Source organism: Platichthys flesus, chromosome 9 (assembly GCF_949316205.1).
Source record: "Platichthys flesus chromosome 9, fPlaFle2.1, whole genome shotgun sequence".
Taxonomy (NCBI): Eukaryota; Metazoa; Chordata; class Actinopteri; order Pleuronectiformes; family Pleuronectidae; genus Platichthys; species Platichthys flesus.
In genome coordinates, this window is record NC_084953.1 from 16,204,862 (window position 1) to 16,216,232 (window position 11,371).

An 11,371-nucleotide genomic window follows, 5' to 3' on the forward strand; every position below is an offset into this window, starting at 1 on the left:
TGTAATGTAAAGTATTGTAATGTTATGCATGTCAATTTGTTTTAATAATTTAATCAGTTTAATTTGCATCTAAATTTGGGTGTTCCAGATCTGGATAATGAAGTGCAGTAGCTAATGAGAAAATCTATTTCTCTCCCTTTGTGCAGGATTTGAGGGGACTCATTGTGAGATCGAGGTAGATGAGTGTCTCAGCTCCCCCTGTTTGAACCAGGGTAAATGTCTGGACCAGGTCAGCCGCTTTGTCTGCGAATGCCCGGCAGGTTGGTACACATGAGGCCATGCACTCAGCTTGATGTCTCAAAATGACAACGAATGTCGTCCTAACCGTTTCCAAATGTTCTTTAATGTATTAAATGTGTCTTTTAATTTGTATCTATTATGTTTATCATGTTGTTCTTTGATTGGTTTTTAAGGCTTCAGTGGTGAAATGTGCCAGATAGACATTGATGAGTGCTCCAGCACACCCTGTTTGAATGGGGCCAAGTGTGTCGACCGACCCAACGGATATGACTGTGAATGTGCTGAAGGTAAAAGGGAATAACTTTATGTTTAAGTTAAGTGAAGTGACATGGTCTTTGTTCTGATTTGTTTAGCCAGCCCTTCGATTGGGCCATATAAACAGGGAAAAACGTTAGAGTCCACCAGTGTCTTATTTTACCGAGAAAACAATCTGAAATAGTCACATGATCAATGATGGAATAGTTTTGGTTATTAAGAAGAAATGTCCTTCCTCAGGCTTCACTGGCCTACTTTGTGAGGAGAACATCAATGACTGCGTACCAGAGCCATGCCACCATGGTGTGTGTAAAGACGGCATCGCCACCTTCTCATGCGAGTGCTATCCTGGATACACGGGCTCCATCTGTAATATCCAGGTCCAAGAGTGCCACAGCAACCCTTGTCAGAACCGAGGACGCTGCATCGACCTGGTCAATGCCTACCAATGCAACTGCCCCCCAGGAACTACAGGTGAGTACCTCATTGGTTAAAATGAGTGCCTGCATACTGAGACTTTTCAAATTTATTTTTATTCTTCAAAGAAAGTCTTGTTCGACATGTGGAACATACATATTTGATGGTAATGTTTCGGGGCAGTATTATTCACTGGGAAAAAGTAACCTTGTGTAAACCCAGATTGTGAAAACATATCACTCAAAAACACCCATTAGACTGGTGTGAATGCCAATGAGTAGACATGACAAAAATCATCATCATTAAGGCACCTTTACATCTGGTTTAATCAGCCTCACAAGTATGTATCTTCCACAGTCTAGTGTGAGCCATTTGCTCCTGAAGATATGTGGGCGGCCATGTCTTCTGCTCGATTTGAGACAAAGCTTCACTTCGCTTGACATTTGGTTGCTATAGTAACCACACAGACTGAACAATCGACAAAAAAATAGTTTTGAGTTGTGGTTCCTCTGACACTTTGTCCCACAACCGTATTTTTTTCTCTGAAGTGTAAATTACCTCGACAGAATTTATTTTAAATATATAATGTTTTTTTAAATAATGTGTTTACCACATCGCATTCAAGAGCCCCGGATAGTTTTGTCATGTTGGAAGAACAGCTTAAATAAATGTTAAGACCCCCCATCCCCCACACCTAGAGCTTCCTGTGTAGCTTTCGGTGTATTGTGAAGTGTAGAGTATTCAACATGTGTGTTAGCCGTCACAAGTCTGGTTCGAGTGGTGCTACTCCACATTGCTCTGTGGATTAGTAAGTTCAGTACGTTGTGTCACCCTGAGGCCTGGTACCGGTGTCTGCACTGAGCTCACCTTACCAAAACTGGCGTCGGGTCACCCTGTCAGGTTTTTTTTCAGGTTTCATGCCCTCATTTCCCCTTGTTTGAAGTGCCTCGTTCTCTCTCTTGTTTTTCTCTTTGTGTTGCCCTACATCTTTGTTTCTCTCTGGCTTTCCCTGTCTCTTGATTCCCTAGTTCCTCTCTTGTCTTATGCATACTTGTAGTATTTCTCTGCTCTATCGGTGGCCTGTCTCCATTTTTGTAAACGTTTTCACTTCTTCATTAACTTTTATTTATGGAGTACTACTCCCCCCTGGTGGTTGAAATTTATTTAATTTCTGTTAACAGCTACTTGATATACTTCAGCACGAAAAACGTGGTTGTTGCTTTTAAATATCAGTGCACATTATATAGTCAGATAAAATGATAAATCAGATTAGATCAGATAACCTGACTATTCTTACACTATGTGAGGGACCAAATGTCATTTTTCTCCTCAGGGATAAACTGCGAGATCAATGAAGATGACTGTGCCAGTAACCCCTGTGAGTACGGCAAGTGTCAGGACGGCATAAATGAATACAAATGTGTGTGCGCCCCAGGATACACAGGTAAGTTCTTCTTAAAGATATACCTGTTTATGTCTCAAAAAACAAATATTAAATCAATATTTGCTTTTAATACAACTTACTTCATTTAAATTTCTCTGAAATAGGAGTTAAATGCGATGTGGAGATCAACGAGTGTCTCTCAAACCCGTGTATGAGTGGGGGAACCTGCACGGACAAGGTCAATGGGTTCTACTGCCTGTGCCCGCCCACTACGCACGGCCCTCTGTGTCTCTCTGGGACAAATCATTGTGCTCCGCAGCCTTGTGTGCATGGGGAATGTATTGAGGAGCAACATGGGTAGGTTTTATGTTTTGAATATTGTTCTGTGTTTATAAAATCCAACCGTTGGATGTGGACTAACATACAGATTTGTGTGGGCTAGTTTTATTATAGAACTGCTGGAACTGATGCTGAAAATAGCTCAAGCACCTGGTGTTATTATTGCTTTATGGGTAATTTCCCATTTAAGCATGTGCTTACATCTCCTTTTGTGGAAAGGTACCGCTGTGAGTGTAAAGCCGGCTGGGCGGGACAGCACTGTGAGCAGGAAAAGGACGAGTGCCAGCTTATCCCATGCCAGAATGGTGGCACTTGTTTGGACCGACATAATGGCTACACTTGTCAATGCCAACCTGGATTCAGAGGTAAAAACAATCATGATAATTGTTGTAATCAGCATTTATTTCAGCAATCAACAGAAGATACAAGGCAGTTTTACAAAGAAATCTTTGAATCACCCTTTTTCTTCTCATCAGGTATAAACTGTGAGAAGAATGTTGATGAATGTGCATCTGGACCCTGTCGGAACCAAGGCTTTTGTATAGATGGAGTCAACAGTTACACCTGTCAATGTAGTGCACCATTCACGGGTTAGTGATACCACATTTCCACCATATTAACACCCACTTTCAGTCCAATAGCAGTCTTTGTAGTGGCCACCTTAATGTTATTTTAGCAAACATTTTCATTCACATATGTCTCTCTTTATCTTAAATGTGCACAATGTCAATATAGGTCAACACTGTGAGGCGGAGCAGGCCCCCTGTGCCTCCCATCCATGTCAGCAAGGGGGAGTATGTCATCCATCTGCAGACTACACCTCTTACACCTGCAGGTGCCCGGCGGGTTGGCAAGGTGCGTATGAAACTGCGAGTTGTGTGCCCAAGTGCAGTTGTATCACATTATGTGTATTTGTATTTGTGTAATTACATTGATCCTGTACTGATATACATGTTTTCAATTGTATAGGTCAGCGCTGCAGTGAGGATGTGGATGAGTGCAAAAAGAATCCTTGCAAAAACTTTGGTCGCTGCATAAACAGTCCAGGCAGCTACACATGTAAATGTGAACCTGGATATAGCGGACACAACTGTCAGACAGACATTGATGACTGCTCTCCCAGTGAGTTTCACTTCAGCTTTTTCTCTCACCTTGTTCGTAGTCTGACTCCCTAAATATAGCTGTCACTTGTTCATCTCCCCTTCTTCTTAGTTTATAAGGCCCAAATTTTTCAACACATACAATGTTTTTAAAAAGTTGGCAACAGAAAATAACACCAGTAAAAAGCAGCACAGAGAATTATTACGTTACACATGGATACAAGTCTGTACACAATGTAAATATTTCAGACACGTAGTCTTCAGTTAAAACAAGGAAGTTGCTTTTTCAGCCATATACCCGATGGATTTCTCATTGATACATTTATCTATAAAAAAATGTTTTCATGATATATTTATTATTCAGTAGCTGCTACTAAAATACAATTTTTGACCATATTAATCCTTTTCCCCTCTCCTCTCTACAGACCCATGCCTGAATGGAGGCTCTTGTGTGGACGATGTTGGGAGTTTCTCTTGTGACTGCCGCGCTGGTTTTGAAGGGGAGCGCTGTGAGACCGAGGTAGATGAGTGTGCCAGTCAGCCATGCAGGAACAGTGCTGTCTGCCGGGACTACGTCAACAGCTTTGTGTGTGAATGCCGACCGGGCTTTGATGGAATCCTGTGTGAAAACAACATCCCTGAATGCACTGAGAGGTGAGAAAATCATTTGTTGCTTGATCTGGAAAACTTCCAGATCAAGGCCACGTTTAATTTTTGTTTTCTTAATGTTTTCCCCATCGTGGAATTGAACTGTATCGCAATTTCCTGATGGAATGTAAAAATATTTATGCCGAAAATATCTAGTTTGGGTAAACAAGTCTTAATTCAAGCATGTAGATTAATTAAATTGTTTTTGTTTTTATAATAAATCTTTCCTTGTTGATGTACTGTGTTTGCCCCATTTCTTTATCCATTCATCATTCCCTACTTTCTTTCTCCTTCCTTTCAGCTCCTGCCTGAACAATGGGATTTGCATTGATGACATCAACACCTTCTCTTGCCGTTGCCGTCCTGGTTTTTACGGGACCTTCTGTGAGTATGAGCAGAATGAGTGCAACTCTCAGCCCTGTAAGAATGGAGGAACCTGCACTGACGGCCTGGGCACGTATCGCTGCACCTGCCCCATGGGATACAATGGACAGAACTGCCAGGTGATTTGTCTTCATTATGTATCATTACAAGTGTACAGAGTGTGTCTTCAAGTGAAATGTGTGAGCCGTTTCCTATTTGTATTTGTAATTTTAGATAAAAAGCATTTAATTAAAATTAGGTTCAATGGTGTACCGATTTTAAAGCCCTTTTTACAACCAACTATAATCATTTTCCTCTTTACCTCCTCTGCGTGCAGAACCTTGTAAACCTGTGCAGCCAGGTGCACTGTCACAATGGTGGTATCTGCTCTCAGAAAACAACCTCCTGGACTTGCCACTGTCCAGTGAGATGGACAGGACTTTACTGTGATGTTCCCAACCTGTCCTGCCAGGACTATGCTGCCACCAAAGGTTTGGAACTACTTCTTGTTGAGTTTGTTATCAGAATAAAAAAAAACACAATATTCAAAAGTGGGACTGATATGACCTGTAATCACATATAAGTTGATTGTGGATTCTTGTAAAAATAGAAACAAGTTTCCACAGATAAAAGTTTTAAACAGATAATATACACACATGTTCACAGTATTCACCATTTCCACCATGTCCTTCTCCAAACGTCTGCAGGTGTGGAGGTGGAGAATGTTTGTAAGAACGCCGGTCTGTGTACAAATGTGGGTAATTCCCACCAGTGTCAGTGCCAGCTGGGATACATGGGCAGCTACTGTGAAGAGATGGTCGATGAGTGCCGCTCAAACCCTTGTCGCAACGGAGCTACATGCAAAGACTATCAGAGCACATACGAATGTATTGTAAGTAAAATTTTTAACTATTTTTACATGATGCTTTTGTACTAGTCTTTAAATGTTATGTTGAAACCAAGCTAGCCACGACATTCCTAAAACACACATTGAGCTATCGTCTCTGTTGATTCATTGCTACAGTGTAAACCAGGCTACCAGGGGGTGAACTGTGAGTATGATGTGGATGAATGTCACTCTAAACCCTGCCTGCATGGAGGGACCTGTATCAACCTCATAAACCTCTTCACCTGTGCCTGTCCACCTGGAACTCAAGGTAAGACTACATATAGCATATCCACATAAATACACACACACACACAAGTTTTAAATGTAATGGAGGATAAAGGTCAAAAACTTTGTGGAGCAAATGACAAACATTGTTAATTTGACTGATTTCGTAATTAAAAATGATTGACTGGTGATTTGATTAGCAGAAAGCATCTATAACGTGACTTGATGCATCTTTCTGTTTTCGGCTCTGTAGGGCTCCAGTGTGAAGTGAATGTGGATGACTGCGCACCCAAGGCTGGCTCCTGGGAGCCTCGCTGTCGGAACGGAGGACAGTGTGTGGACGGTATCGGCCGTTACACCTGCTCCTGCCCTCCAGGATTCGTTGGAGAACACTGTGAGGGAGATCTCAATGAATGCCTGTCTGGGCCCTGCCACAGCCCCGGCAGCCTCGACTGCGTGCAGCTGGTCAACAATTACCAGTGCCGCTGTCGCCAGGGATACACAGGTACATTTATATTTAGTTGCTCAAAGGGACATAACATCCCCAGAATCACTAGAGCCAGTCATTTTTCTGTTTCAAAATCAGCAAGGCGTTAGTGTTTTTATGTACAAAGTTGCATGTATGTAAATGTCTTGATTAATTCTGCAAAGTATTTCAGTTTTCTATTATTATTTCTTTTTTGTTTAACTTTATCTTTTTCCTGACTTTGGTCTCTCAAGGTCGTCATTGTGAGTCCATGGTGGATCTGTGTCTATCTAAGCCATGTCACAACGGTGGCGTCTGTTCCATGAACATGAGCTCAGTCCATGGCTACATCTGCTCCTGTGCTTCTGTAAGTTTCTCCTATGTCCTTTTATAACATTATCACCGTTTCAAACAGTTATTTTACAGTCACTATTGAGCTTTACAGTCATTGTGTTTCCATGCATGTGATGTAATGCAATTATTTGAGGTTATTGTCTTGTATTGGTTAACAGCGCTGTGCTCATCAGTCTTTCAAATAACCATTGGCATGCCACGTATTTCACGTTTTGTTCTCTGTTTACCTTTTTTGCAGTCAGTGATTGTTTAAAATTAATCAACACAAAAACAATTGATACCAATGGCAGTCCTCCATTTTTCTGCTCCATGCTCTTTATTCTGTAATCTTCCATTTACCAGTTATATTCTTTTGTCTTGATTGGCCACCCCACATTCTTCCAATACTATCACACAGTCAACGTTAACTTTGGTTAATAAGAAAGAAAGAAAGAAATAGCATTTAAAATTGTATTGATAAAGAAGTTTGATAAGGAAAGTTTTGCATTCTTTAAAAATGAATACAAACAAGGTTTCTGATGTTTAATTATTACTTAAATCTTACGGGATAATGTATTTCCTTGTCAGATTACAGTAGAGTGACACCATAGGCTTATAAAAGACAGCTGGCTACTATTACTTCTGTGTTTTCCTTTCTTTTGTTCTTATTGTGGAACATAGATATATCACTAAAAGCTTGTTTTTCTCTGAACTAACATCTCGCTCCCTCTGTTATTCTCTTGCTTGCTTCAGAGGGCCACACCATGGCTCAGGTATAGTAGACAAGCAGCAAATGTGCAGTAGAACCTAGATGTACATTAGAAATGTGTGTAGCCAAGCCTAACTTTTAAATAACTCTATTGCTATCACATTTTAACGATGTGTTGTGTTTTGTAGGGCTTTTCTGGGTTCAATTGCGAAATAGAAAGAGAAGGCCACTGTGCAAAGGTACATTGTCAGAACGGTGGACGCTGTGTGGACTCACCAGTTGGCCAAGTGGACTGCCAATGCCATCCGGGATTCACTGGGCCACTTTGTGAGAATGAACGGTGTCCGTGCCAAAATGGAGGAACCTGCGTCAAGGACCCGTCCAACCCAAACCAGTACAGCTGTCGTTGTCCCTTAAACTTCTCCGGACGACTCTGCGGAAACAAACTCTCCGTACCAGCACCTCAGACCTGCCCCTATGCGCATTGTGAGAGGCAGTCAGGGGACAGCGTATGTGATGATCAGTGTAACAACCACGAGTGCCAGTGGGACGGAGGGGACTGCTCGCTCAACTGGCGACAGCCTTGGTCGAATTGCACTGCCAGTGTCCCCTGCTGGGATCGCTTCAAGAATGGACGTTGTGATAAGGAGTGCGACAACGCCGGATGTCTCTTTGACAGCTTCGAGTGCCAGGAGACTGCAAAGAGCCCCTGCAAGTATGTGACCCTTTTATATCTAAAAGTCATAAATGTTTTGAGGCCACATCACCGAACATCTGTCCTTCTTGTTCTGTGTACACAGGTATGAAACGTACTGCCAAGACCACTACCATAATGGCATCTGTGACCAGAGCTGCTATACAAAGGCTTGCGGCTGGGACGGCCTGGACTGTTCCACTGACACTCCACCCAAATCAGCAGAGGGCTTGCTTATCATCGTGGTCCGGCTGCAACCCAAGGAACTGCTTGGAGACCTAAATGGTTTCTTGCGTGCCCTTGGAGCCCTGTTGCACACCAACCTGCACGTGAAGCTAGATTCAAACAATCAGCCAATGGTGTTCCCATATTTCAGGGAACAGGAGGAACAGGGACGATACACACAGAGGAGTAGAGGCAAACGAGAGCTAGAGAGAGAGGTTATTGGGTAAGGATGGTTCCTGATGGCACATTCAGATAGTTAGTCCTGTTTCTAGGACTCATAAACGTAATATTTAATCACCAATTGACTGTGTGGCATTAACTGTCTTTGTGTTTCCACATCTGTTTGTGCAGCTCAAAGGTGTACCTGCAAATTGACAACCGTGAATGCTCCCAGAGTTCAGTCGACTGTTTCTCCAACACAAATGAGGCTGCGTCCTTCCTCGCTGCAGCACACATCAAGGCTGAACTGCCTTACCCATTAGTGTCTGTTGACAGTAAGTCGTCAAGCAGTTCATTTAATTCAACCTTTAAATTGAAACTTAACTTCCATTACCCATTAGGCAAAAACCTAAATCAAAAGAAGAGTGCTAACAAGTGTTTGTATCTTCCAGGTAGCCCGCCTGTGCCTCCTGAGCCATCGTTTCTCATGTACATGATTGGAGTGGCGGTGGTTATTATTCTGCTCATCCTGGTGTTGGGGATGCTCGCAGCCAAGAGGAAGCATAAAAATGGTGTTCTGTGGCTGCCAGATGGCTTCATGGCCACTAAAAATGACAAGAGAAGAGAACCTGTCGGACAAGATGACTTTGACCTGAAGTGAGTGGGTGCACAGACAGCTTGTGTTAAAGAGCATCATGCTCACAGAGTTATGAAACAGAGAACAGCTGGAATAATGTAAGAAACAATTAGAGCATTACTGAAATTGTTTTCTGTCATATCAGGAATTTCAAGACCCAGGATGGAGCCCTGATTGATGGAAGTCAGAGTCAAAGATGGATGGATGAAGATGTCCCCTCCAAGAAACCAAGAGTAAGTGAATTGAGAAAGAAAACCAATAGTCCACATAAAGCTGATGTGTTGGAGCAGTTCAAATTGAAGTTGGGTGAAACAAATGTTTAAAATACAAATAAGTGTTTTTGGTTGTTGGGAATTTAGTTTCAAGTTCTGTTGCTTCTTTATAGACCGAAGATAAGCCTTTGCTGCCCATCAATATGGATGGTGGGATTGACCAAAGGGAGTGGACCCTGCAGCACCGGAAGGCTGCTGACATTATGCTCACTCCCCCACAGGCCAACTCGGATGCTGACTGTCTGGATGTTAATGTCAAGGGACCTGGTGAGATAACTTAACCTCAAACCTTTTGAGACATGACTCCTTTTCAGTCTATTCTCTTGATTAACTTAATTCCTCTGTCAGATGGCTTCACTCCGCTGATGTTGGCATCGCTGCGTAACGGCGGAGGCCCGGACTGCAGCCTGCATGTAGACGAGGAGGAGGAGAGTGGGGGAGATGAACCAGGCCCAAGCGTCATTTCAGACCTGATCACTCAGGGTGCTTCACTAATGGCCCAGACCGACCGCACTGGAGAAACGGCCCTTCACCTGGCTGCTCGCTATGCCAGAGCTGATGCTGCCAAGAGACTGCTGGACGCTGGAGCAGACCCCAACGGCCATGATAACATGGGCAGAACTCCATTGCATGCTGCTGTGGCAGCTGATGCCCAGGGAGTCTTCCAGGTGAGATGACTGTCTGAGCTTGAATTTGATCAATAAACTTACAATTTATTTTGCTGATGCGTTTACCCAAAGCAACAATAAGTGCATTCAACCATGAGGGTTCAAACCCAGAAGCACACGAATCAATCAAGAACAAGAATCAAAGTACAATTTTCTTCACGAAAGCATCATTATTCATCATCTCTGTTGTTTCTGTATCTTTGTCGTCTCCTAGATTCTGATCCGTAATCGTGCAACAGAACTAGATTCCAGGATGAATGACGGCACGACTCCCCTGGTCCTGGCAGCCAGGCTCGCTGTGGAGGGCATGGTGGAGGAGCTGATCCACTGCCACGCTGACATTAACGCTGTCGACGACCACGGTCAGGAACCTTAAATGAATTAGTGAAATGTCCTTGTGTTGTACTGGAAGTCTGGTCAGCAATACAACTTGAACTGAATTCAACCTGTGGTATCAGCAAGATTAACCTGCTTGTTAAGCAAGACAAGTATCCAAATTTGACAGTAAATTTAAGTTTAGTTGAATGGCAATTTTTTATAAAGTTCTTGACCACAAAATTTTGTATTATTTTTCTCTGGTTAACATGAATGTGCTTCTCTGTTATTTGTCACTTCTTTCAGGCAAGTCTGCTCTGCACTGGGCAGCTGCGGTTAATAACGTGGAGGCCACTCTCGTGCTTTTGAAGAACGGAGCAAACCGTGACATGCAAGACAATAAGGTCTGTTCTTCTTCTTTTTCAAACCCTATTCTCATTTTGTTTTAAAGTTACCTCACTGGAAAAGTGTTAAATTGAAATCTATAGCAGTATAAGTATTATATTAATGGTGCATCAGGAAGGAAGTATTAACCAAAAATACACAGATTTATTTCTTAAATGTAAAGTTTTAAGTTAAACCCCAAACAAAATTCAGCTTTTTGTGTATCGTGTATGTGTATTACTCATCACTCACTTCACATAGGATTGACTGTCATTTAAACATCATGTCATTAACCGGATGTCCTGTTGTCAAAGTTAAACTGCTGACCTGTGGTTGAATTGGAGAAAATTAACTAATCAGAGAGATGGCTAAAATCTCTTTAAACACAGTAAATTCAAATGAATATATTTGTTTGCCGTGCACGATGAGAGAAGAAATGGATCTGATATAAATGAGAGATTGTGCTGTTCGCAAGATGAAGTTGACACTTGACCTGGAGACTGGAGGTGACTGAGGAGGAGGAGGAGGGTCTCAGTGAATCACTGAAACGACAGCAGACAGCGACAGAGAGGAGAGCAGATTTAAATCCTGGCAGCAACAACATGATTGGATGATTGAAGATCTGATTGGATTACTGCAAACACCAAAC

General features: G+C 42.4%; 1 protein-coding gene across 1 annotated transcript in view; it reads left to right on the forward strand.

Moving 5' to 3' along the window:
* notch2 (notch receptor 2) overlaps nucleotides 1-11,371 on the forward strand; it is a 44,595-nt gene that overhangs the window by 29,722 nt on the left and 3,502 nt on the right. The window contains exons 10-34 of the mRNA XM_062395077.1: nucleotides 147-260; nucleotides 414-527; nucleotides 736-969; nucleotides 2,246-2,356; nucleotides 2,461-2,653; nucleotides 2,855-3,000; nucleotides 3,112-3,225; nucleotides 3,371-3,490; nucleotides 3,605-3,757; nucleotides 4,161-4,389; nucleotides 4,685-4,886; nucleotides 5,084-5,237; nucleotides 5,454-5,638; nucleotides 5,771-5,903; nucleotides 6,114-6,365; nucleotides 6,581-6,693; nucleotides 7,557-8,083; nucleotides 8,169-8,510; nucleotides 8,639-8,781; nucleotides 8,899-9,103; nucleotides 9,229-9,316; nucleotides 9,469-9,622; nucleotides 9,704-10,023; nucleotides 10,238-10,385; nucleotides 10,645-10,742. Of these exons, the coding sequence (XP_062251061.1) occupies nucleotides 147-260; nucleotides 414-527; nucleotides 736-969; nucleotides 2,246-2,356; nucleotides 2,461-2,653; nucleotides 2,855-3,000; nucleotides 3,112-3,225; nucleotides 3,371-3,490; nucleotides 3,605-3,757; nucleotides 4,161-4,389; nucleotides 4,685-4,886; nucleotides 5,084-5,237; nucleotides 5,454-5,638; nucleotides 5,771-5,903; nucleotides 6,114-6,365; nucleotides 6,581-6,693; nucleotides 7,557-8,083; nucleotides 8,169-8,510; nucleotides 8,639-8,781; nucleotides 8,899-9,103; nucleotides 9,229-9,316; nucleotides 9,469-9,622; nucleotides 9,704-10,023; nucleotides 10,238-10,385; nucleotides 10,645-10,742 (4,592 nt within the window). The remainder of the gene's footprint in view (nucleotides 1-146; nucleotides 261-413; nucleotides 528-735; nucleotides 970-2,245; nucleotides 2,357-2,460; nucleotides 2,654-2,854; nucleotides 3,001-3,111; nucleotides 3,226-3,370; nucleotides 3,491-3,604; nucleotides 3,758-4,160; nucleotides 4,390-4,684; nucleotides 4,887-5,083; nucleotides 5,238-5,453; nucleotides 5,639-5,770; nucleotides 5,904-6,113; nucleotides 6,366-6,580; nucleotides 6,694-7,556; nucleotides 8,084-8,168; nucleotides 8,511-8,638; nucleotides 8,782-8,898; nucleotides 9,104-9,228; nucleotides 9,317-9,468; nucleotides 9,623-9,703; nucleotides 10,024-10,237; nucleotides 10,386-10,644; nucleotides 10,743-11,371) is intronic.